The sequence below is a fragment of the Haliotis rubra genome, unplaced genomic scaffold (genome assembly GCF_003918875.1).
Source record: "Haliotis rubra isolate DU_JTF1 unplaced genomic scaffold, ASM391887v1 Scf99, whole genome shotgun sequence".
Classification (NCBI taxonomy): domain Eukaryota; kingdom Metazoa; phylum Mollusca; class Gastropoda; order Lepetellida; family Haliotidae; genus Haliotis; species Haliotis rubra.
Genome location: NW_025767734.1, coordinates 435,541 through 459,650, shown reverse-complemented (window position 1 = coordinate 459,650; position 24,110 = coordinate 435,541). Strand labels below are relative to the sequence as shown.

Sequence of the window (24,110 nt, the reverse complement as noted above, 5' to 3'; positions counted from 1 at the left end):
GTGTCCCCCGTCGCGATGTTGCTGGAATATTGCTAAAAGCGGCGTAAAACCAAACTCAGTCAGTCAGTCCAACAGAATGGTCCGAAATCGCCTAAAAAATCTGCCGGTTGTGGACGGACAGATGGATGAATGGGTAAATGAATAAAATTGCTAGAGATTTACATGCGAAGATCATGCAGTATATATAATGAAAGAATGTAATGTGATATATTTTTCTTTAATAAATAGTTTACAATGTACAATTTGTGAAGAGAAAGGAGTGTGTATCTAGCAGATATACACAAGATGCTACTTTATATTCCAAACAAAGTGACAAAATGACAGTATGACGTATTCCCAAGCATCATCATCACGTTTGTCAGTGAAGTCTTGGATATCTGCGCCGAGAAACAATGACAACATGTCACCGTCGTCAAACATGAAAGAGTACAAGAAGAAGAAGAAGAAGAAGAAGAAGAAGAAGAAGAAGAAGAAGAAGAAGAAGAAGCTACAGTTCATGCTGTTCAGATTTTTCACCGGCTTCCCCGTCTTTAACTGTTGCATCGATTCTCTGCTTGCCGCCGGTCGTCACGTACCAGGCCTTCACGTCACTAAGTGTCTGAGGGAGCTCTTTTCCTTTGGTCTCCGGGAGGACAATGACCATGGCGGTAGCCGCCAGACAGCAACACGTTAACACGGCTCCTGGGGCCCAGGTCACATACTCGCTCTACAACATAAACCAGCAACAGGTGAATAATGTTAACAAATGAGGTTTAGAAGTATGGCAGATATATGTTACTTCGTTGCCACCAAGGGAGAATGGCTGACCCATTGGTCTTATGTGAAACCTGTGATCGACGTTGTTTCTTGGTTTGTCAACATCAGACCTGTGGTCGTGGTAACGTTTAAGACCTGCATCGTTGTCTTCCCTCATCAAGGTGACAATCTGTGTTATCAATGAAATACTGTATTGTAGCATTTCAACATCGAGTTAAACATACTGGTTCGGCTATCATGGAACAGGGAAGGCTCTACTTACCAGTAGTCCGGCAAATGGTCCTAACATCCCACCAAATCTTGAAAAGGCGGAGGACGTCCCTAAACCAACGTTCCTGATAAACATAATGTAAAGAAATAAAGCCACACAACATGTCATTTCTAACTGTGATAAAGCACAATTAGCTGCGGTTACCGTATCTCCTCATCACTAAGTATATCATGGGAAGATCTATAGCCTAACGAGTGGCATAGAGAATATCTGATATGAATTCAAGATCTAAAACAGAAACGGGTGGTGTTTCGACGTTTTTCCAAACCCTTTAAAACCTGTTTTCGATCTGAAATCTTTATTCAGAGTTAACTTTCGATGGATTAATCATGTATTGTTTTAATAAAGTGTTAAAGATTTATCGGAGATGTAGAAGAGGCCTATTGATCCGCCAGGATTATTACTGGACGGTCAGTAGCCCAGCAGTGACTGTAGACAAAGTACACTAAACTAGGACCAGACGAGGCAGTGAATGCATTTACTCATATAGTGTATGCATACTGTGTACATACAGTGTATCAGTCTTGAAGAAAATGTTTTCTGAAATGCAATTTTATGTAAAGGTACGGGGTCTGTAGGAGGGATAGTACCTGATATTGGTTGGAAATATTTCTGGTGTGTAGAAGAAAAGTGCACCAAACGCTCCAAATATTCCGAAGAAGCCAAAACAAGAAAAGGCAGTTGATATGATTGCCCCTGTTCCGGTGTTTCCTGTAAGGGCATGATACATAGTAACATCAGTTGTTCTGTTTGAACACAAAAGGAGAACAAATGGGCAGCCTGAAGTATCACGTCGCCATGACAACGTGTATACTGAAAGACGTGGAAGTGGAGTTTGACTCTGAGGGACAACAAGTTACTGGAACCTAATGTCCAGGCATGGCAACGTGAAGAAGGATTCAAACTCAGACAACAGGTTTTAGTGTTACAGGCCTTCAGCCCTAACAATCACAGTGTCTTTTTTGTCTGTTCTCTTAACGTAATTCACCTGATTCCATTCATATCAATTCTTCATCGCGTGCAAATGTATATTTAAATGAATGAGAAATGTATTTCGATCGACACTGTGGAAAAAAAGCAACGAGCACGTGTTCGAATTATCATATGTGGGTCGATTGGAAATCGTAGCGGCTGGAGGTGCACTTACCCATGAGTTCCCGGACAATTGTAGCACCGACCAATCCAAACCCAGTGATAAGGTGTAGAAAGATGCATGTCTTCTTCCGACCAACACTGATTAACAGTATCACCAAAGTCAAAACAAAAATAAAGTCATTACTTCATGACAACTCTTCAGCAGCTTTACAAATTGAAAATTGACATTTCTTCAGGAAAATGTTTATACTCTTTTCGCGAACATATGGTGTTGTCACAGAACTGAGTGACCAATGTATGTTTCTTTCTCTGTTTTGCACTGCGTGCAACGCAGAATCTGTCTCGGCAGATAGTCGAGACTGTGTATTGTGTGGCGTTGGTATTTTATATTTAGCACATGCAATGATGCGTTGCAGGGCGTGGATGGCTTAGATTAAGCAAATTATTCACTTATCCCAGGCTTGCAACAGCTCGAAACGCTTGTCCACTCCTTCAAAATGGCGGTTACCTGGCCCTCATGAAGTAAGTAATAGAACAGTCTCGACGACGGGCTGATGAATTTACGATTATTTGTGACTGCAATGAAGATGTGGAACAAACTGAGGATGCTGGGAATTAAGCTGTCTTTGCGTTTTTCCCAGTTGATCCAGTGAACAATTTCAGTGTTCAGCTGTCGCCATTTTTGTTTGGGACCGAAGCGACCTCAGACGGCAATTTATGCAATTGCAAGCGGCTGAAAGTTGGCATTCTGTTGTAAGGTGAATCTCTGTAAATCGCTTGCACCCTTACTTTTGAAATGTGGTCGTTATCGTTGTTATAAAACCAAAGCAAATTATTACCTGTCGACAAGGTAGTAGATGGCGACACTGGAGGGCATCTGCACCACTATCAGCAGAACTACATTCACAAACCTATCTCCAGCCAAGGCATCTGATGTGAAGTACAGTCCAAAATATGTCATACTGTCGGTGAACCTGAATACATAGCACAATAAATCATTTGATATAGGTGCGGTGGGGTAAGCGAAATGTTTGTCTGTCACGCTGAAGGCCCAGGTTCGATCCTTAGCATGGGTACAGTGGGTGACATAAATTCATGATATTGCTCGTAAAATCTTCTATCTTTACTTCTAAAATCGCACACTGTCAGAAAGATATAAGAAATTTTTAAACTTTTTTGTTTCTATGTTCCCACCAGACAACTGGTTTGATTTGTTAGAAGCGCTATAGCATTAAAGCACATATTACCATATAAACCAGAGGACAGCCACATTCAAACCCAGTCGTTTGTCTTTGATGAAGTCAAGAAGGGAGTGTGTTTCATCGTCAACTGTCTGCACCACAGGCTCAGTGAGCAGAGCGGCAGTTTGTTCCTTTGATATGGTCCCTTCTTGTTCTTTCTTGGAGTCGAGCTGTTCATGACCCGTGTGAAGACTTTCATACACATCCAAGACATGCTGGTAGTCCACGCGGCTGATCCTCGCTGCTTTCTTCAAGAGTTTCTTGATTTGTTTAGGGTTGCCGTTCGCCACCAACCATCGTAGAGACTCCTCAAGGAAACTATATTGAACGTAATATATAACAACCACATCATTCCCAGCCAGCATATTGCAATTCTACGTTTATACCACTTTTAAAGTAAAACGCGAATTCCGTTCTATTGGTCTTTCAACCACTCAAAGTACTACTTCCAAGCTACCTTCATACAAACAAGGTCAAATACTTCTATACAAAGTATATTCAAATTCATATCTCAAATGGTCGGTATATCACTGACGAAATATGATCGTATAGATGCACTTTTCGTAGTATATGAGAACCTATTTTATCGTAAACAACGAATGCTCATAAGACACAATTTCAAGTACTTTGTTTCTGTGGAGGTTTCCTTTCACTGATATTCAGTGATCCATTCGTATAATGGCTACCGCCATTTAGCCTGTTAGACCCAATGGAATCAGTTTCGGAGGATATTCTAGACTAAGTGAGTGAGTAAGTTTAATTCTACGCCGCACTCAGCAATATTCCAGCTATATGGCGGCGGTCTGTAAATAATCGAATCTGGACCAGACAATCCAGTGATCAACAGCACGAGCATCGATCTACACAATTGGGATACGATGACATGTGTCAACCAAGTCAGCAAGCCTGACCACCCGATCCCGTTAGTCGCCTCTTACGACATGCATGGGTTACTGAAGATCAAGTCTAATCCCGATCTTCACGGGTCTCGAGACTAAGTATTCTCAGACGTTGACTGTTTGTATTTACAAGAACTGTAGAATGATGACTGCGGACACGGAACAGCATCCGAGTTGCAGGATCCTCCAGGAGTAGTCCCGGAGGAGGTAGGCCACCAGGGGCAGGAACAGGTGACATGTGCACCAGCCAATGTTGGACAGGAAGGCCACCAGCTTTCGGTATCTTGTTGGGAATACCTCGATTCCAATGGTAGCATCTGTCAGAACTATTCCCTAAAATGCATATATCAGCACTCAGTATGTGGATGATGATTGGGGTATTTGGTTTGTATTGTGTACGGTTACTAGGCTACGTCTGAAAATGTATCTTTGAAAGAGCCATATGCAGCAATGTATTGTTTTTATCGTACAGTTTTTTAAACAGAGTATATAAACAAACATAGCTAAGTGGCACAATATTGAAATGGAGGCGCCCCTGTTGTGTTGCTATATTTCACCTGTTGGAACAGCCCCAGAATCAGCCTGATCACGAGGAACGCTGTGAAGTTCGGGGAGAACGCTACCCCGACACCCAAGGCCAGGACAATCATGTGGGAAATGAGATGGACAGGGCGCCGACCGAAACGGTCAGAGAATATTGGGAGGACAGCTGCACCGACTCCTTGACCGACAATCAGCAAGGTTTGTCCAAGGCCTTTGAGAGGAGCTTGGTCACACACTATTTCCATCTGTGAATAGAGCATAATATCCGGTGTTACACAGTTTCAGCATCTCTCCAATGTTAGTTACAATGGTTCTACCGTGAGGGTGAGTGAGGGAAGGAAGGAGGGTGGGTGGGAAGGGTATGCGCTATATATTTGGAACTTCAACGACAACGCTGTCGTACCTCCCATGTATATGTTCGGAGTTGATATCAAATATACAGTAAGCCACGGTTGTACCGAACTCGTAGGATCACTAATTTAGTTCGTTATAACCGTAGATATACGCATTGTGACTGAAATATAATGCAAGAGGCCCTGGTCCCTATATGCGTTAGTTCGTTATAACCGTAGATATACGCATTGTGACTGAAATATAATGCAAGAGGCCCTGGTCCCTATAGGCGTTAGTTCGTTATAACCGTAGATATACGCATTGTGACTGAAAGATAATGCAAGAGGCCCTGGTCCCTATAGGCGTTAGTTCGTTATAACCGTAGATATACGCATTGTGACTGAAATATAATGCAAGAGGCCCTGGTCCCTGTATGCGTTAGTTCGTTGTAAAGGTGTTCGTTACAAACGTAGCTTTAAGTACTTTACCGCAAAGGAAAAGCTAAACGTTGTAAAAAAATTGCGGATCGTTAAATTAATGAAACAGAATTAATTATGATACTTAATTAGTTATTCGCCGATGTGTCCAGCCCGTTCACTACCGCCGATCATGTTTTTATATAACGCAGCGGAAGGGAATCATGGCAGTATAAATAGATGGTTTTTTTCACAACTAACTGTAACGGTTATCGCCATTTAGAATGTCTCATGCCATTCGTGAAATAGTATATATACTCATGCCAATAATGGTTGTCACACCCCTCCCCATCCCAACCCCCACACTCTCACCCCACACCTCTCCAATTACAAAATTGAAGGAGGTGACAACCATTATTGACATGAGTATATTTATATCATACAGTAACCTCGAATAATTGATTGTGTGACTATTTGAGTATTACTTTTACATTAAATTGATAGGGAATGAAACAATTAATGACTTGTGAACTTGAACTTGCTATTATATAGGTCGTGGGACATCCCCCCCCGACTAAGTTGATTTTTTTAATAAGGTTCATAACTTTATCTTTCATTTTTCTTTCATGTAACTTGCCGTGAAGAATTTTCTTTTGCTGTCTAGTATTGTTGTCAAATACCGTAGGAAAAAATACCGGAATTGTAATTGGCCGGAACTGCGCACGTGTGATACTGCTGTATTGGCGATAACTGCTACGCGGCGATAACTGGTCGCTAGCCAGTATACCGAGGAACAATTTGGTTCATTTAGTTATGATTGATATACTAAAACAATATGTTTAAAGTTATGGAATAGTCAAAAGAACATGAACATGTACACATTTTACACAGGGTAGCAGGGGAATGTACAGCATCCTAATACTCACATCTGATATGATGGACAGCTCCTTCCTCTCGTGGAAACTGTACCCGTACAGGCATGGCAGCTGTTTCGTCTCGGTGTCGCCACTGATGTTGGCCACGACTCTGATGCTGCACTTGTCGTAGAAGATGTCGCTGTTATTTATATTGAATGCGTCATCGTCAATTGCGGTGAAAATGTCAGATATGTTACCTGGTTGACCACAAGTGTGGGGGATATTTCTGGCTGCAACATAGAGCACGTTCTTCTGTCAAAATGACAATCTTTGGTTTCTCTTTTCAGTAAAGCCGATTTTGCCCCAAGTGTCATCGCGTCATTAATTACTGTGTATGACATTTATGACCTTAATTGGTCATGGCCTTGGCCTAGTTTGCCATCCCACCAATACGTTCAAGGAAGTGCCAGTGTTTCTGTATCTGTCCATTGTTGTCTTTTACTGTGTATAACGTCGTCATATGAGCGATAATTCTCGAGCACGACGTAAAACCAAATTTCACCTCACCTCACCTTTTACTGTGTATATGTTTCCTAGGTGTTCGGACCCTTGGGCTAAAGACGCATTATGTTGGAAAGCGCACGTAAAATCTCCAAATCATCATCGTCACTGTTAGGCAGTTCGGTATACCGATTGCCTGTGTAGGACACGCCCTGAGGTTTAGCTGGATGTCCGCTGACCTCAGGTACTAAGCCGGAATATCCACTCATTGCTGTCTTGTGTATTTGTTTATTGTTTAACCAGTTTAAGAAGTTCGGAAAGTATTCTTCGTCTTAATTATGAGTTAGTTCCCCTGTTGACACCTTACACTATTGTCTTCTTATGTCTATACCACAATATATTTTTGTATGTGCTCAATATACTCTAGAATTCATGTTCGCTAGATGTTTGCCTGAAGATGCCTGTGTGGGGAATATTTGGAATGATCTACTGATATTTCAGAAATGTAGATACATCTGTGGCACAAACACAGGGTCATGGGTTATTGGCTCATGCCTAAATCAACATGCAAAATTTCGAAGGCCTAAACAAAATAAACCTGTTACTTATTACAAATTATCAATGTGCACAGTTTGGTGCTAAACCTATGTATTGTCAAGGACTCTAAATCACACTGGGGTATTCTGGGTTCAGACCCATTCATCCACCGTAAAACTTCATCCATATCAGTTTGGACTCAATGTATTCAAGCTCGGCGTCCAAGATTTACGGACCAGAGGGGAGTTATCATAGCGACTGATCCAGTACATGCGTTGATACAAGAACAGGACTCCGCGGGCCTGCTTTCTCAACACAACCATAAACAAGCAACCTTGACGTTGAGATTAGGTTCAACATCCTTAGCTCATTTTGAAAGCTGTGGAAACCCTGGTTTCATCACGAATTTTGACATGCTTCAAAAGAGAATCATCAGACAAATGCATGTGTGCAAAGGTGCACAATAAAGTTAACCTCCCCTTAATCCAGCCACGACCACCCATTATAACTGACAAATATTATGCGTTCAATTTCTTGTCCCGCCACAATATAACAGGGCAGGCACTGCATAATTAATACTGCTCTGGTTTTATTGAATGAGAAAATACAATGACCCTATGATATATAGACTGTATGATAAATGATTTTAATGTAACACTCATTCACTAACACTAACTTAACTGTCTGTTTTGTTAATATCTTCAAGACTACAAGTGACACCGACGCAACTGGTCTACCGGGTACGGTTGTTCATTTACAATGATCAAATGGCGTATCCAGGGCACCTTTAGCGGCATGGAACCTGATCATGTTAGCACTATGAAACCGGCTCTAGATCAAGTACACACACACACACACACACACACACACACACACACACACACACACACACACACACACACACACACACACACACACACACACACACGCACACACACACGCACGCACGCACACGCACGCACACACACACACACACACGCACACACGCACACACACACACACACAGAGACATGCCTTCGTGTAGTTATATAACTACAAAATGTTCAAGCGACACTGAGTTGAAATAGGCCAAACGGTGCGCAGGACTTACCCACATACACAAAGTTCAGAAGCTGGAACGCAGCCGTGAATGCATATATCTTGCTGACGAAGTACTGCAATAACTGATACCTCCCTCTACCACCCAGAGCATCCAGGAGAGGGTCAACTTCAGTGTGTACTTTTGGCATCTTGGCGTTACGGTGGACAGGTGTTGAAATGTTGTGAGACGTTCAAGGCTCTTGACGCTTTAACATCGTACCCACCCCCAGGAGGACTGGGGCCAATACCTGTGTGGCATTACATATGCTACTACGTCCCAGTTGCAGACCCAACACGCGGAAACTTTTCTCGGATTGCCTCTTCCAAGGCTATGACCAAACACAATATGTTGGTTTGCGTCTGCCTGCTATAGTGTATCGATAACATATATATACATTTATGTCAAGCAATGCTCCATGCCTCAGTGAAACAAAAAGGTCCAATGCAATTTCCTTTTCTGATTCACATTCCTTATAATAATTGGCTTGCCTTTAAATTTAAACAGGTGCCTCCGGAAGGACAGAATACGCCCACCTTTGTGAGAGCATCTGGTATAATGACTATTTAACAGTGATTTATGAGCATAAAACCATCATATAGTCCAAACGTACAATCGGCTCATGTTGGCACGTTTCATGAATAGATATATGTATTTTACTAATGAGGAGATGGAGATATTTTGCCAGTAAGGTCGGGATTCTCCTATTGCTTATGTATGTTTAACACATGGAAATTGCTTGCCATTCATTACGTGATGTTTAAATGTGACCGGGACTCAGTGATTGTCAAGCTGACAGGTGCTCACTTTAATTTAACCCTAACTAACACCCACACAGTACGCAATACCACGGCTTCCTGAATAAAAAACCGCAATGGGCATGCCGCACACAGAAATGACGCAAAACGAAAACCTTTTACAATGTTAAACAAAACACAATATTATTATTATTCAAGGACAGATATCATTGGTATCATTGTTATTCACAAGGAGTAGAAATATTAGTTCACTGGTCTTTCTGACAGTCGCTGAACCATATAATATCCCGCTTCATCCAGCATTAATCATTATTGTGATGCAAAGACCCTAAGTAAAACAAATCTGAGTTTTGTTTCAGTGGAGTTCTTTGTTTCCATCAAAATGGTAAATCTTCAGCGATTGGTTTATACTCATCGTTAACTGGTACGTTAACGCACCACCTGTCAACACTATACATGTTGGAACTTTCCAAGGTTATTTTCAAGTGACTTGCTGACGGTTGTTTTAAGTAAATCTCAGGTAATATTCACAGTTTGTTACTTCGACAACCGGGTCAGCATTTAAAAGTAGTCTTTCAAAAAGATATAACCACGATCACGCGTGCTCTGTACATGACGTTGTCTTCTCAAGACGGGTCAGTACGATTCCGATAACCGTGCGTGACAGAGAAAGACTGGCTTACTTATTGGATAACGCTAAGTGTCAGTGGAATTCCGAGTTAGGTCGGGCGGTCAGGGTGTCAGCTCCGGACAAGGTTATTCACTGATCGCAACAACCAAAACAAAACAACCCCCATTTCCCCACCACCCACACACACACCTCGTCATATAAAATAAAAGTCCAAAGAACGCGAGAAATTGTAATAAGAATTACAATAAATGAGAATCAAGAATATTATTCAGACAATGTTGCAATTGTCTTTATTAAGCTTATTCTTCTTTGGGATTTTTCCCCGACCGACCGACCCATGTTCAGAATTTGGTGGGTACGTGAAACACATAAAAAAAAATGATGCCCTAATTAACGCCTACTGCGTCTAGCCATACATCATCGTCGTCCATGACTGATGTGTTCTTGGTCAGCGTATTATATGGACTTCACCAAAGTATCCTTAAGGCACAGACAGTCTTAAGAAAAGTAATGACCCCTTCTATAATTAAATATATATTGGGAATCTTATGTCCAAACATAACATTAATATATAGAAATACCTGAGTATGTAATTACCGTTACAACACAAGCAGTGGGGTGACCTCATGACAAAATACAGAGATATATATTTAGTGTGATAAGGCAGAGTTATGTATATAATTGTTAAACATTCTATTAGGATTCTGTCGACGTTAACAATATATTTTAACTAGAATAACTTGTCAGGAATGTTTAACTATCTATTGTCAGCTGAAGTAAGCAATTTACAATACTTTGGTGTTTATAACTTATTGTGTGAAACCACAATAACTAATTGTTAATGTAAATACTCTTTTTAGCAAACATTCTACGAAACAAGTGTCTATGCTGAATAAACCTGAACTTGTCAAGTTGGGCAAATGTTATAAACATGACGTAAACACAAGTATAATGAAGGTCGATGTCAAGAAAATGTGGATAATCTACCTGGATGCGGAAGAAATCGTGGCTGGTGATGCTTTTCTTTGTTTAATTAGAAAATAACAGCTCTAGGCTTTAAAGAAATTATATTTTGAATAATCGGTGAAGAAAACTGAGAATTACAGAGCGGATGTCAGGAAACTCAAGCTGATGAAATTAAGCTCATTTAGTAGCTTAACAGCTTGTAGGTCATGTGATCTTTCCTGTTCCGCCATTGTCTCTGAACGTGATGTTGAAAATGTTTGCTTACATTTCGAAACGGTGGCTAACAGCTTAGAATGGCCATTGGAACCGTATTTGCACAGTTAACTTCGGGAAGTGTACCTTTCTTTACCTGTTAGGTTATTATTAGGTTGTTTAGACTGTAGTTTTAAACCTTATAAATTGGTTCTTAAAGCCTATAGGATAAGGGATGGTTCTACATTTGTTGAGCTGAGAAAGTTTTAGGATAGTTCACTCCCCTAATCGTTCTAGTTCCAACATTCCGTAGTCTGCTTCTGGGTTTGGTGAAACGTGTCAATGTTGTCGTAAGGTTGGGTATGTCATTTCAGAGTGTGAAAGAAAAGCAATTCTTCCCCGAATGCTTTTGTGAATGTCAGGTCGCAGCCTTTTTGAGGTTTGGTTAATGAAGAATCACCTTTTGTGGACCAGTTATAGAAGTCTGTTTTGTCAGACTTTTGTTGGTGAACGTTTTATCCCATTCCTTTTGGCTCTAACTTTGCAAACTAATACATTATCAGATTGCAACTACCGAAAGCGTCAAGTTAGGTTTGTTGCTATCTGATAAAAATTCTCAAGTCGGCAAGTTTGTTTGTGGGTGTATCTTGCTGCATAGATCTAGGAAGTCATTATGTAGATGCGGGTAACGCTGTGGCTGTAAATCCTTGCTGCCTTACTGGATATACCCAATCACGTCTGTAGCCTTGGAGAAGGGCATTGTCATTACTGAAATAAGTCACACACACACACACACACACACACACACACACACACACACACACACACACACACACACACACACATACTGACTAAGAATGAAAAAGTGCAAGTCTCAAATTCAGCACAAGGACCAGTCAAAACATACGAATACAAATGATTATAAAATCTTTATTTTGATCTTTACTGCATTTTTATTGCCAATTATATGAAAGTACACATCACATCAGTGAACGTAACATCAGTGTCCACACATGAATGAAAGCAGGTGTTTCTATGACGTCATTCTGTACCAGTCCTTCAGGTCCTCCAGAGTCTGTGGCAGTTCTCTCGCTTTGGTCTCTGGCAACACTTGAATCACAACCAGGGTGATGACAGACATTACAGTTAACAGGACACCCGGTGCCCAGATTATGTTATCCCCCTGAAGGAAAACAGAACGGAATATATAAACACATTTAGTCAACTTGATGTTTTGAAAGTTAACACAAGAACACCAGTTTGTGGTGGTATTAATACAAAGATGGTATAAGGTCTACTGGATTTAGAAGGATGATTTGATTTGTTATTCATCAATTTGCCCTACGTTGCCATCATCTTCAGCTTATAGCGACCACACTTATAAATTGTCTAGGTACTCTGGAGCAGGCAGATATAAGTCACTTTTCGAGTACAGTCAAGGGATAAAACCTTCGTGTTATTCAAGAGATTGTACGGTAGACATCTCGCTGTTAACATGATACGATCCTGCACTTTAACATGTCCAAGGACGTCTCACATCTACTTATGTACTTTTACTACAGGTACATGCCTCTCGCGAAAACCTGCTGTAATTACAGATTTGCAGGGATCCATTCAGCCCTAACTGGTATTTATGACCTTGGATTTTCATGGGCCGTTACTCGATTCACTCTTTAAAATCAGTTGTTTGATCTCCCTTGCGCTACAAACCACATGTAGACACAAGTCACACCAGGGCAACCTTTCGTGAACTTTGACCGACCAGTGGTGTGACTAACAAGAATTTTATATATATTAGCCAGATAGTAAGAAGCTTTCTCCGAAAGGCACAGGTCTTTGAAACTTCCTTTCATGACTACACTTTGAGATACAAATGTAAAGCGAACAAACAAATTAGAGAATTGTGAAAGAAGAGCTGGATTGTATGACTGCAGGTCTAACGTACAATGGAAAGGTTCCTCCGTTTCAAACGTATATCTGACTGAAGAGGGAGAGAGAGAACGAGAGTGAGTGAGTGAGTTTAGTTTTATGCCGCACTCAGCAATATTCCAGCTATATGGCGGCGGTCTGTAAATAATCGTGTCTGGACCAGACATTCCAGTGATCAACAGCATGAGCATCGATCTGCGCAATTGGGATACTCAGTCAGTCCGTCAGTCAGTGAATGAGTAGAAACATGCTTGCGACTGTCACTTTTCCCAATCAGGTATTCAACATTGTTGAGTGGTCTAATGAAAGGCCTTGATGGAGTGATCCTTGAAGGCATGTCCTACATTCTTTGTTCAGAGGGAGCGATAACTAACTATATTGATAGATACAGATGGGAAAGTGTCATTTACCATAAGTATGATAAACGGGGTCAGTATGCAGCCAATTCTACCAATCGCGGCCGATGATCCAAGTCCAACGTTCCTGAAACAAGCAAGTACTGATCATGACTAGGAGACGAAATTTTGCTTTGTAATTCATTCACCGTTATCATGTGTTGTCACGTGTCCTACTCTTTATGTATGCAAGCACACGGGAGCCTACATTTGGCATGTGAGTGTGCACATGAACGTATAGTTGTATAATGTAGTACACAGCTTTTGACGCATGAAAACAATTTATCTTACACAGTTTATAAGTAACATCTTTGGGGGAAATATATTTGTGTGTCAGTAACTACTGACCCGTGGCCGCAGTGACCTGACCTGGTAGATTCCTTACAGACCCTACACAGACGAGTTCACTGACATGAATTAAAAAACAATTGAGCAGGGGCAATGATGAAAGTCAAGCTAAACATTATGACCACATTACACCCGCATAGGATGGCCAATGGGTGCTTATGGGTGCTTGTGGTCAGACCATAGATGGATACAGCATGGGTGGGGTGTGTGGGGATGGGGGCGTGTGTGCAGGGGTGCGCACCCCCCTTTTGTCCTCAAAGTGTATTAAATGACCCGTGAAAACGGGTAAAAATGAAGTGTGTACCCCCAGCCTCTTTCTCAAGAGTGTGCACTCCCACCCCCTTTCCCTAAAAGCTGTATACTCCCACCCTTTTCTCAAAACAGCTGTATCCGCCCCTGTCAGATGCCTTACCTCATGGTGGTTGGAAAGATTTCTGGAGTGTAAAAGAACAAAGTTGACATAAATTCATGAATCCCCATGGCTCCAAAACAGGAGAAGACTGTCGATGCAATTGCTGCATTTCCTTCATTCGCTGTCGAAAATGAAAATAAGAATATATATACCAGGTTAGAACATGTCCCAAACTTGTCGTAACAGGCAGCCTGATGGATCGTGTAACGTTGTAAATTGTGCGAGATTGAACACCGATGGCGTGGACCCTTGATCTATAGTATAATTGGATTACCTAGTACAGAGTGGTTCTTTATTTAAAAAAGTTGGAACATTGCTAATAATAATAATAATAATGATCAGGAAATTTGAATAGTGCTGATCTCCACACCTCATGGGCATGCTCTAACCGCATACAACAGTTCAAGTTAATTGTAATATCTCCCAAAGAGATAGGTCTCGAGATCAGCGATAAAAATGTCAAGTGAGGGAGAGCATCTCAGATCATAGGGAAGAGAGTTCCATGGTACAGCTGACGCATACTGAAAAGTTCTGGCACCAAATGATTTTAACTTGTAGGAAGGAACACAAGGGAGCACTGATCGGCAGAGCGTAGGCTTCGTGTAGGCTTCGTGTAGGCTGGTAGAAAGATGTTAAAGTTCGTAGGTATGGAGGAGATGTCTTGTGAACAGCCTGGTATGTCAGTGACAGAATTTTGAACTGTATCCTCTCTTCTACACGTAGCCAGTGAAGAGATTTGAGGACAGGTCGAATGTGATCTCTCAGCTTAGTCCCAGTCACTACCCTTGCTGCAGTGTTCTGCAATCTTTGCAGTCGCTGAAATTGATTATTGGTGATACCATAGAGGAGGCTATTGCAGTAGTCGAGACAATACAGAATAAGTGATCACATGAGAGTTTTAGTGACATTCCTTGATAGGAGATGTCTAATAGCACCAATGTTCCTGATGTGATGGCAAGTTCTGGATAGATAGCTGATGTGATCTTCCATGGTTAGAGATGAGTCGACGTATACGCCAAGATCTTGGCGTGAAAAAAGGAACATATTTCCTCCAATAAGGAAACCCTCCACTGAATACTTCTGGAATCTGTTAGGTGGAGAAAATACAATGACCTCTGTTTTATCCGCATTTAATTTTATCTCGTTATCAGTCATCCATGATTTGACACTGATAACACATGACTCCATATCACAACATGCTGGCTCCTGATGTGCTCTCTCCACAGATAGGGCTTTCGTCAGTTGAGAATCGTCTGCATAGAAAGGGTTTCCAGTTGATGGTCAGATATCAATCTTCCCAAAAGTTTTGTACACATGGTGAAGAGAAGGGACCCTAAAACAGACCCTTGAGGGACACCGCAAGACAAAGGTGCCTTCTGAGAAACTGAATTCTATCGCATCTATGGCCTATCACATGTAAGAGTCACACCACCGAAGAACAGTATCATCTAAACCATATTCCAGTTTATGACGATCAGTTAATATGGTATGGTCCACAGTATCAAACGCAGCGGAACATGGCAATGCCTGTGTATAGACTAGCACTGATGAGTTGTGTCAGTACTGGTAACACGACATCGAGAACTTTCGACATCGAGAAAATTTGAAGGAAGTGGGTCAAGACGACATGTAGACTGTGCAGATTGACAAATTTCCCTCCTGTGAATGGATGCAAACTACATGTAGTTTCACTTTGTGGGGATACGAAAACCACTGCGAATCTTCTCTATTGTCCCAGAGAAATATTCACTGAAACGTTCAGCAACCTCTGTATCGTCATCATTTGGGAGGACAACACATTGGAAAGTAGGTGGTTTAAAGTCATAAACAACTGCCTAGGATTGTTTGAGTTCATCTCAATGTCCTCGTTAATACGAGCAGTCTTAGCTTTTCTAGTCAACGTATTGACTTTGTTTCGACATTCCTTGTAGATTTGACGATGAATCTCTAAACGAGTTTTCCGCCAATGACGTTCAAGCCACACGTCTTTTTGCTTTCGTCTCCAAAACTTTATGTAAAAACCAGGACGTATTATCTTTCTGAGAAACAACAAGCTTGTTGTGATTTTAATTCTTTGACTTGTTTCCGGGGGCATTAGGGGAACTCTGACATGAATAGTCAACATCGTAAAGAGTAGATAAATACATTCCTACCCGACAGGATTCTGATGGCTGTAACTACTGTTAAGCCTCCAGTTGCAAGTAGGCACAGCGCCATGAGCGTCGACTTTCGTCCATATCTGCAGTATCAAACATACTACAAACAGTTATCTTATCAACTCACTCTTAACCTAGTCACGTTTTAACCAATCGGAAATTAAATAATTAAGCAATGATCCACTTACATCCATAATAAGGCCTCACTAACCATGTATTGTTCACACAAAGCAATTGTTTTTGCAAACTCAGTTTTTCTGGTGTCCCGGGCCGTGATATTACTGGAATATATCCAAACCATACTCACTCACTGACTCTGAGGGTGTGGGTTCGAATCCCGGATGGGACTCAACCCAACAAAAGTACTAGAATCTGTACTTTACTAAGAAAGTGTAATCCAAAATATAACATATGCATCATAAGTATTTTTAAGAGCTTCAATTTGTTGTTTTCTTTTGGACTCCAATGATCTAAGCAATTATCATGACAGTGTTGCCCACTTCGAGAATGTACCGCCAGACTATCCTTTTAAACAAACAGCTACGCAGTTTGGCATTTGCAGCTGGTGCAGAACAATGCAACTCATAGCAATTGTCTTGGAATTGTATTTTAGCCACACACACTTCGTTAGATGTTCCTTTGTTTTCAGTTGCTTTTCACATAACCGATGACGATTAATTTCCGACAGTCGCTGGGATGAAAGGTTTCAATCGCGTCCACCATCCATTCCTGTTTTTTACAACGATAATATTTTTGCTGTGCCAAACTGGAAACCTATTTTGACATTATGTTTAGTAAACAAGAACAGTGTGCCTGTCGGCAGTTCGTGAAACCATATAGAGTAATCAATCTTCACACCGCTATCGAAATGGTCATTAACACAATGGGAAGTCCGGTTATGAGCTGAACTTCAACTGAGAAACAGGCGATCAAGAACCAATTGGGTCGGAAGGAAGGTTTTGGTCTGTCGGGTAATCGAACCAAATATGTTTTGTTAGAGCTGATTTGCCATTTACAAACTAGCTGTTTTTTCTTATTAAAACTAAAAACAAAACAAAAACAAAAACAACAAAAAAAAAAAAACCTAGCTGTTTTGATCTATTGTATAGTGTGGTGCATAGCACGCACCTGTCTATCATGAAATAGAATATGATACCAGATGGACAGGATATGATGGCGACCATGAAGAAGTTGACATATATGCTAGCAGCCAAGGTGTCTGATGTCAGGTATATTCCAAACAGGATCATACTGCAGGACAGCCTAGAACAAGACAACCAGCGTCCTTAATGGAGCCACATACATTACGAAAAATAATCGGTTTAATAATCCTTTTGTTCTGCTTCTGAAGTTGCTAATCACATGTAACATGTGTGCTGTGTGCTGTAATATGCAAGCACTTTAGTATTACATTCATTGTCTGTGAGTGTGTGGGTATATGCAAGCACTTATTGTCACATTCATTGTCTGTGAGTGTGTGGGTATATGCAGGTATATGTTACATTTATCGTCTGTGAGTGTGTGTGTATATGCAAGCACTTTAGTATCACATTCATTGTCTGTGAGTGTTTGGGTATATGCAGGCATATGTTACATTTATCGTCTGTGAGTGTGTGGGTATATGCAGGCACTTATTGTCACATTCATTGTCTGTGAGTGTGTGGGTATATGCAGGCATATGTTACATTTATCGTCTGTGAGTGTGTGGGTATATGCAAGCACTTATTGTCACATTCATTGTCTGTGAGTGTGTGGGTATATGCAGGCATATGTTACATTTATCGTCTGTGAGTGTGTGGGTATATGCAAGCACTCTATTGTCAATTCATTGTCTGTGTGTGTGGGGGTATATGCAGACATGTGTTACATTTATCGTCTCTGGGTGTGTGGGTATATACAAACACTTGAAAACAATGGAAAATGATAGCTAAGGTGGATAAAAATCATAGAAAGTTGTTGGTGGAATATACCATTAAGTTAGCTAATCACATCTAATATGTGTTTTGTGTGTTGAAATATACAAGAACTTTAGTGTCACATTCATTGTCTGTGAGTGTGTGGGTATATGCAGGCACTTTATTGTCACATTCATTGTCTGTGAGTGTGTGGGTATATGCAGGCATATGTTACATTTATCGTCTCTGGGTGTGTGGGCATATACAAACACTTGAAAATAATCGAAACATAATGGTTAAGTTTCATAAAATCATATAAGGTTGGGTCGCGGAATATGCCATTAAGAGCTCACCTGGGTCCTCTGTCTAGAGTTCCTGTTTGAATATGTTCCCAATTTTCTACCCGCCCCTTCTTCAATCGCTTGTAAAGGTACCGATGCAGTTTTAACTTTCTTGCAACTCACCATCGTTTGTCACCATCAATGTTACTTACCACATATACCACATAGCAATAGTATTGATAGCTAGTCGTTTCACTTTCAACAGATCGGCCAGAGAATGGGTAACATTCAGTGTGGGTGTAGGGGCATCTTGGCTTAGTGATGCTGGAGTTTTAGGCTCCACTTCAAAGGACAGCGTCATCGGTAACAGTGACCGGTGATGCTCTTGGATGTTACTAAACACTTCCAAGACGTGTGTTTTGTCAACTCTATTTACTCTCGCTACTTTTTCTAGGTGTTTCCTGATGTCATCCATCCTGCCGTGGAGTATCAGCCATCGAAGGGTTTCATCAAGGAAACTGGAAAATATGGAGTAAATCAGCTTTGTTGAGTAAACGATTCATTATCAGTCACCCATCAAACTTAACTTTTGACATAAAACGGTTGAAATGAAAAGCTTATTTAATGTCATGTTCTCTCTCTCTCTCTCTCTCTCTCTCTCTCTCTCTCTCTCTCTCTCTCTCTCTCTCTCTCTCTCTCTCTCTCTCTCTCTCTCTCTCTCTCTCTCTCTCTCTCTCTCTCTCTCTCTTTCTCTCTCTCTCTCTCTCTCTCTCTCTCTCTCTCTCTCTCTCTCTCACTCTTTCTCTCTCTCTCTCTCTCTCACGCACACACACACACACACACACTATGATGTTATGGTGCTATCTGATGGCCTTTTTGTATGCTTGTATATCAGCACAATTGTACCTATCAACGTCACACATTGACTACATATACTGTACCTATAAATACGCCAAGTTATGGTGCTATTTGATGGCATTTGCAGACTTTTTCTATAGAAATATCATTGATTGTTTGGTATAGCTTGTATATCAGCACAATTATTAATTGAACTGTTACAGGATTGTGGCAGTTGTTTCGCTAGGACACTACAAAAATCACCTTCTATAATGAAACAACCAAAGTGGTGGGATATTGAATGTGAACAACTTAAAAATCTTAAATATAGATTATTGAGAAATTTTAGACATAGTGACTCAGATGTAGACCTGAATATTTACCCGAAAGCCAAAAATAGATTCAAATCAACATGTCACAGGAAGATAAGTAAACAAGAAGAAAACAATGTGGATATAATTTGTGATAATAATATTTCTATTTCAGATATGAGGAAGACTTCAAAATATTTAATAATAAATCCACAAAAACAAGTCCTATCTCTCCAGATGAATGGATTAATCACTTTCAAGAACTCTTCACTAATACAAACCATGAACTAAATGATGACTTTGAAAACTTTGTGAAAGATTTTATTGATAATGGCAGTGAACCACATAATATATCAAATAGTATTGCAGACATAGACTATCCTATTTCATCAGAAGAAGAATTCTCAGCAGTGAAACATTTTAAAACAAATAAAGCTCCAGGACCTGATGGAATAGTTATTGAAATGATTTTATCTGGACTTCATTGTATTTTAGTAATTTGGTTATTATATTAAATTATGTATGAGAGTCAGGCAAATATCCACAATCATGGTGTGATGCCATCATTCATCCTTTACATAAGAGTGGTAACACTTCAGACCCTAATAATTTCTGGGGAATATGCCTTTTGAATAGAATTGGTATTTTTTTTACAAAAATAGTTAACAAAAGAATTGTAGCTTGGGCAGAGGATCAAAGTAAACTCTTTAAGGAGAAAGCTGGATACAGGCGAGGCTATAGTACAGTAGATAATATATTTATGTACAGTTTGCAATAACTATGGTATGAAGGTAAACATGCAAAAGGTGGGATAATAATATCATCAGAAATATGGAATTATGGAGGGCATGTTTTAGATCAGTTTCTATTTATAAATATTTAGGCATATATTTTACACCTTCTTTAAGTTTGGGAAAAGCCTGTGAACATTTATCTCAGCAAGCAAGGAAGGGAACCTTTTGTCTTTTAAAGTTTATTAAGCGTTATAACATCAACATTTCTAAATCATTGTTTTTATTTGATAGAATGATTTTACCCATCCTCGTATACGGCTCTGAAATTTGGGGATATCAAAATATGTCATGTATTGAAAGTATTCAACTATATTTTTGCAAACAATTACTAGGTCTTTCAACTATTACTAGTAATGCCGCAGTACTTGGTGAGTTAGGAAGGGATCCATTATATGCAACGTATATATCAAAATGTATTAAATACTGGTTGAAAGTATTGTCCATGCCAGATTGTAGATATCCACTTATTTGTTATAAAATGATGTATTCTCTTGATAATGTTGGTAGACAAACATGGGTTGGATTTGTTAGAGACATTTTGTTTGAGTACGGCTTTGGTTTTGCTTGGCTAAATCAAGGTGTTGGAAATGTGCATATGTTTTTACATTCTTTGTACAAAGACTCAAAGATGTCTCTATTCAAAAATGGTTATGTTATATAAATGAAAATGTTAAATTAAATTTCTATGAAAAATTTAAGTTCTCACTTAGTTCTCACTGAATTCTCACTCAGCCTGAACAATATTTGATTAACATAAAAAGACAACTTTTTAAGAAGTTTTTGACTAAATTTCGCGTGGAAGCATTGAGTCAGGGCGTTGGGAAAGTATCTCAGTTGAAAATAGAGTGTGTTTATATTGTCAAAGATTTATTCAATAAGATTGCTTGAGGATGAAGAACATTTCCTTTTGATTTGTCCATTGTTTGAAAATTTAAAGAATGAATACATACATATTGCAAAAGATTAGTATAATGTTACTAATATCATGTCAATTTGTAACAAGCAGCAAGCATGGAAGTTAGGAGCTTTATATTTTACAGCTTTAAATTCAGACAAAACTGGATTGAAAACAATTGTAAAAGATTTAAATGTATCATGTAAGCATATTTAAACGTTGTTGGCAAAACAATCAAATATTGTCATATGTCATAATTTATATAACAAGGTACTCTGTCAAGTTTATTCAATGACTATATACATGTGAATTATGGGCCGGATGGCCTACATTTCCGAAATAAAATCAATCAATCAATATCAGCACAATTGTACCTATCAACATCACACATTGACCACATGTACTGTACCTATAAATAAGTGAAAAAATGGTAAATAATAATATGAATAAAAAGCTCATGTTGTAATATTTGAGTCTATACTTTCCTGCAGTGACACAGGTAGGATATAATGTTACAACAACTCACACTACTTCAGCAAGTACAGGAAGGCAAACAGAAGTTACTCCCAGCTGTACCCATCTCCATGACTGATCCCGCAGCGAATAGGCGAGGCCGGCTAATATTACCATACCCCATACCCGGAATTGGTTGGTGATAAAGCCGAACAGCTTCCGGTGCTGCGCCGGAAACAGCTCCACAGAAATGGTCGCATCAGTCACTATCAAGCCCTTTTTGCGAAATAATGTAAGTGTTAGGTGACGATGGCGAAATAATGTAAGTGTTAGGTGACGATTAAATGTTCACACGTAGCACAGTCCACATAGTTGGATAGACACTGTATGTACAAATTATACATTTCTCAAAGATAAGTTGGATGTGTCATTGAGTCGTTTTGTGGAAAGTGCCAGTGAAATACCACGAGATCCTGCAGCAGAGATATCACAACGCGGGAAGACAAATCTTTGGATAGAAGCTTTATCTCCCCATTAACAGGTTTCTCTACGAGTGTATATATCGGCCATTGTTTATAGAATAGCTTGCGCAGTTACGCATCAGTTACGTGTGGCGTACATGTTAGTGATCAGATTTCATGGATTGTATGTACTGTCTGTCTCTATTCACGATTCCGCAAATCTTGCCGTGTTACACTTACCGAATGCACGATTCCAATAAAGAACCGCATCACCAGGAATACTGGGTAATTAGGTGAGAAGGATGAACAGATTCCAAGAACCAGAATACAGAAGTGCGAGATGAGATGGACCGGTCGTCTTCCATAGCGGTCGGATACTGCTGGCAGTGAGGCGGCTCCAATAACTTGCCCCAGAAAGAAGGAGGACATGCCCAATGCCCGAAGGGGACCCTTCTCACAAATTAGTTCCATCTGAAAATCGTTTTGTTTTTATCAAATCCGCAGTATGTTTCATCACATACAAAATTCATAGTTCATTGCCAGCAATTCCTCTGTGTACAAACAATGTAAGCAGACGTAGATTGTTATGTTCCACAAGTCACGTTTCGAGAATACGTTGAAGAAGGACGCAATGGTCATTAGCTGTTGGTACTTTATCGTACATTAAATCATTAAAGAAATACAAGATTGTTCCAGTGAGTGAATTTCAACACAAGTGCAACATAAACAATGGAAAAGAAATATCAGACTATTGACTAATAGTCATGATTACTTTCTGTACAGGCAGTTTTTGAATGGCGAATGCCTGCTCACTTCTGATGGTATTGAGAACACCTGTCCATTCTGATATCATGGATAATACATGCTCACATCCGATGTTATAGAAAATACACACTCATCTCTGATGTTATAGAAAATACACGCTCACATCTGATGTTATAGAAAATACACGCTCACATCCGATGTTATAGAAAATACACACTCATGTCTGATGTTATAGAAAATACACACTCACGTCTGATGTTATAGAAAATACACACTCACATCTGATGTTATAGAAAATACATGCTCACATCTGATGTTATAGAAAATACATGCTCACATCTGATGTTATAGAAAATACATACTCACATCTGATGTTATAGAAAATACACGCTCACGTCTGATGTTATAGAAAATACACAATCTCGTCTGATGTTATAGAAAATACATGCTCACGTCTGATGTTATAGAAAATACACACTCACGTCTGATGTTATAGAAAATACATGCTCACGTCTGTTGTTATAGAAAATACACACTCACGTCTTATGTTATAGAAAATACACGCTCACGTCTGATGTTATAGAAAATACACACTCACGTCTGATGTTATAGAAAATACACACTCACGTCTGATATTATGGAAAGGTCCTTTCTTTCAGCAAAACTGTAACCAAACAGACATGGTAGCTGCTTCGTCTCAGTGACACCACTGATGTTTGCCGTGACTCTGATGTTACACTTGTCGTAATAGATGTTGCTGTTATTGATGGTGAAGCTGTCGTCGTCAATGGCTGTGATGATTTCAGACATGTTGCCAGCCTTATCGCAGACATGCGGAATATGTTTCCCTGAAAGTTTCCGATTATATTTAACTGGCTTGTTTAATACCTCATTAATGACAGTGATGTAGTAACACATTTTCAAATGCGAGTTATATTTCATGTCGCATTAAACAGTATTCCAGTTACATCATGAAGGGTTGGCTTTTTGTGGGAGTAAACCCCAAGGTGCGGCAGGTGGTTTTACCACCTTGGCCAAACCCATGAGTACGGGTATGGTGCTGACAACCTATTACATAAGTGGGGCGAAATGAGATTCGAACCA

At 39.9% G+C, this 24,110-nt stretch overlaps 2 protein-coding genes across 2 annotated transcripts; both read right to left on the bottom strand.

Moving 5' to 3' along the window:
* Positions 1 to 221: 221 nt before the first annotated feature.
* LOC124265673 (solute carrier family 22 member 8-like) lies at positions 222 to 8,678 on the bottom strand. Its single transcript, XM_046700473.1, has 10 exons — positions 8,540 to 8,678; positions 6,481 to 6,701; positions 4,820 to 5,050; positions 4,393 to 4,595; positions 3,370 to 3,681; positions 2,962 to 3,096; positions 2,175 to 2,260; positions 1,618 to 1,738; positions 1,019 to 1,091; positions 222 to 706 (listed from the first exon to the last, which is right to left on the bottom strand). The coding sequence occupies exons 1-10, from the start codon at positions 8,676 to 8,678 to the stop codon at positions 488 to 490; spliced, it is 1,740 nt and encodes a 579-aa protein (XP_046556429.1). The 3' UTR covers positions 222 to 487.
* Positions 8,679 to 11,984: 3,306 nt separating this feature from the next.
* Positions 11,985 to 23,816, bottom strand: LOC124265672 (organic cation transporter protein-like). The gene is made up of 9 exons (XM_046700472.1): positions 23,634 to 23,816; positions 22,482 to 22,712; positions 21,854 to 22,005; positions 18,703 to 19,008; positions 17,443 to 17,577; positions 16,312 to 16,397; positions 14,159 to 14,279; positions 13,414 to 13,486; positions 11,985 to 12,257 (listed from the first exon to the last, which is right to left on the bottom strand). The coding sequence occupies exons 1-9, from the start codon at positions 23,814 to 23,816 to the stop codon at positions 12,108 to 12,110; spliced, it is 1,437 nt and encodes a 478-aa protein (XP_046556428.1). The 3' UTR covers positions 11,985 to 12,107.
* Positions 23,817 to 24,110: the final 294 nt, after the last annotated feature.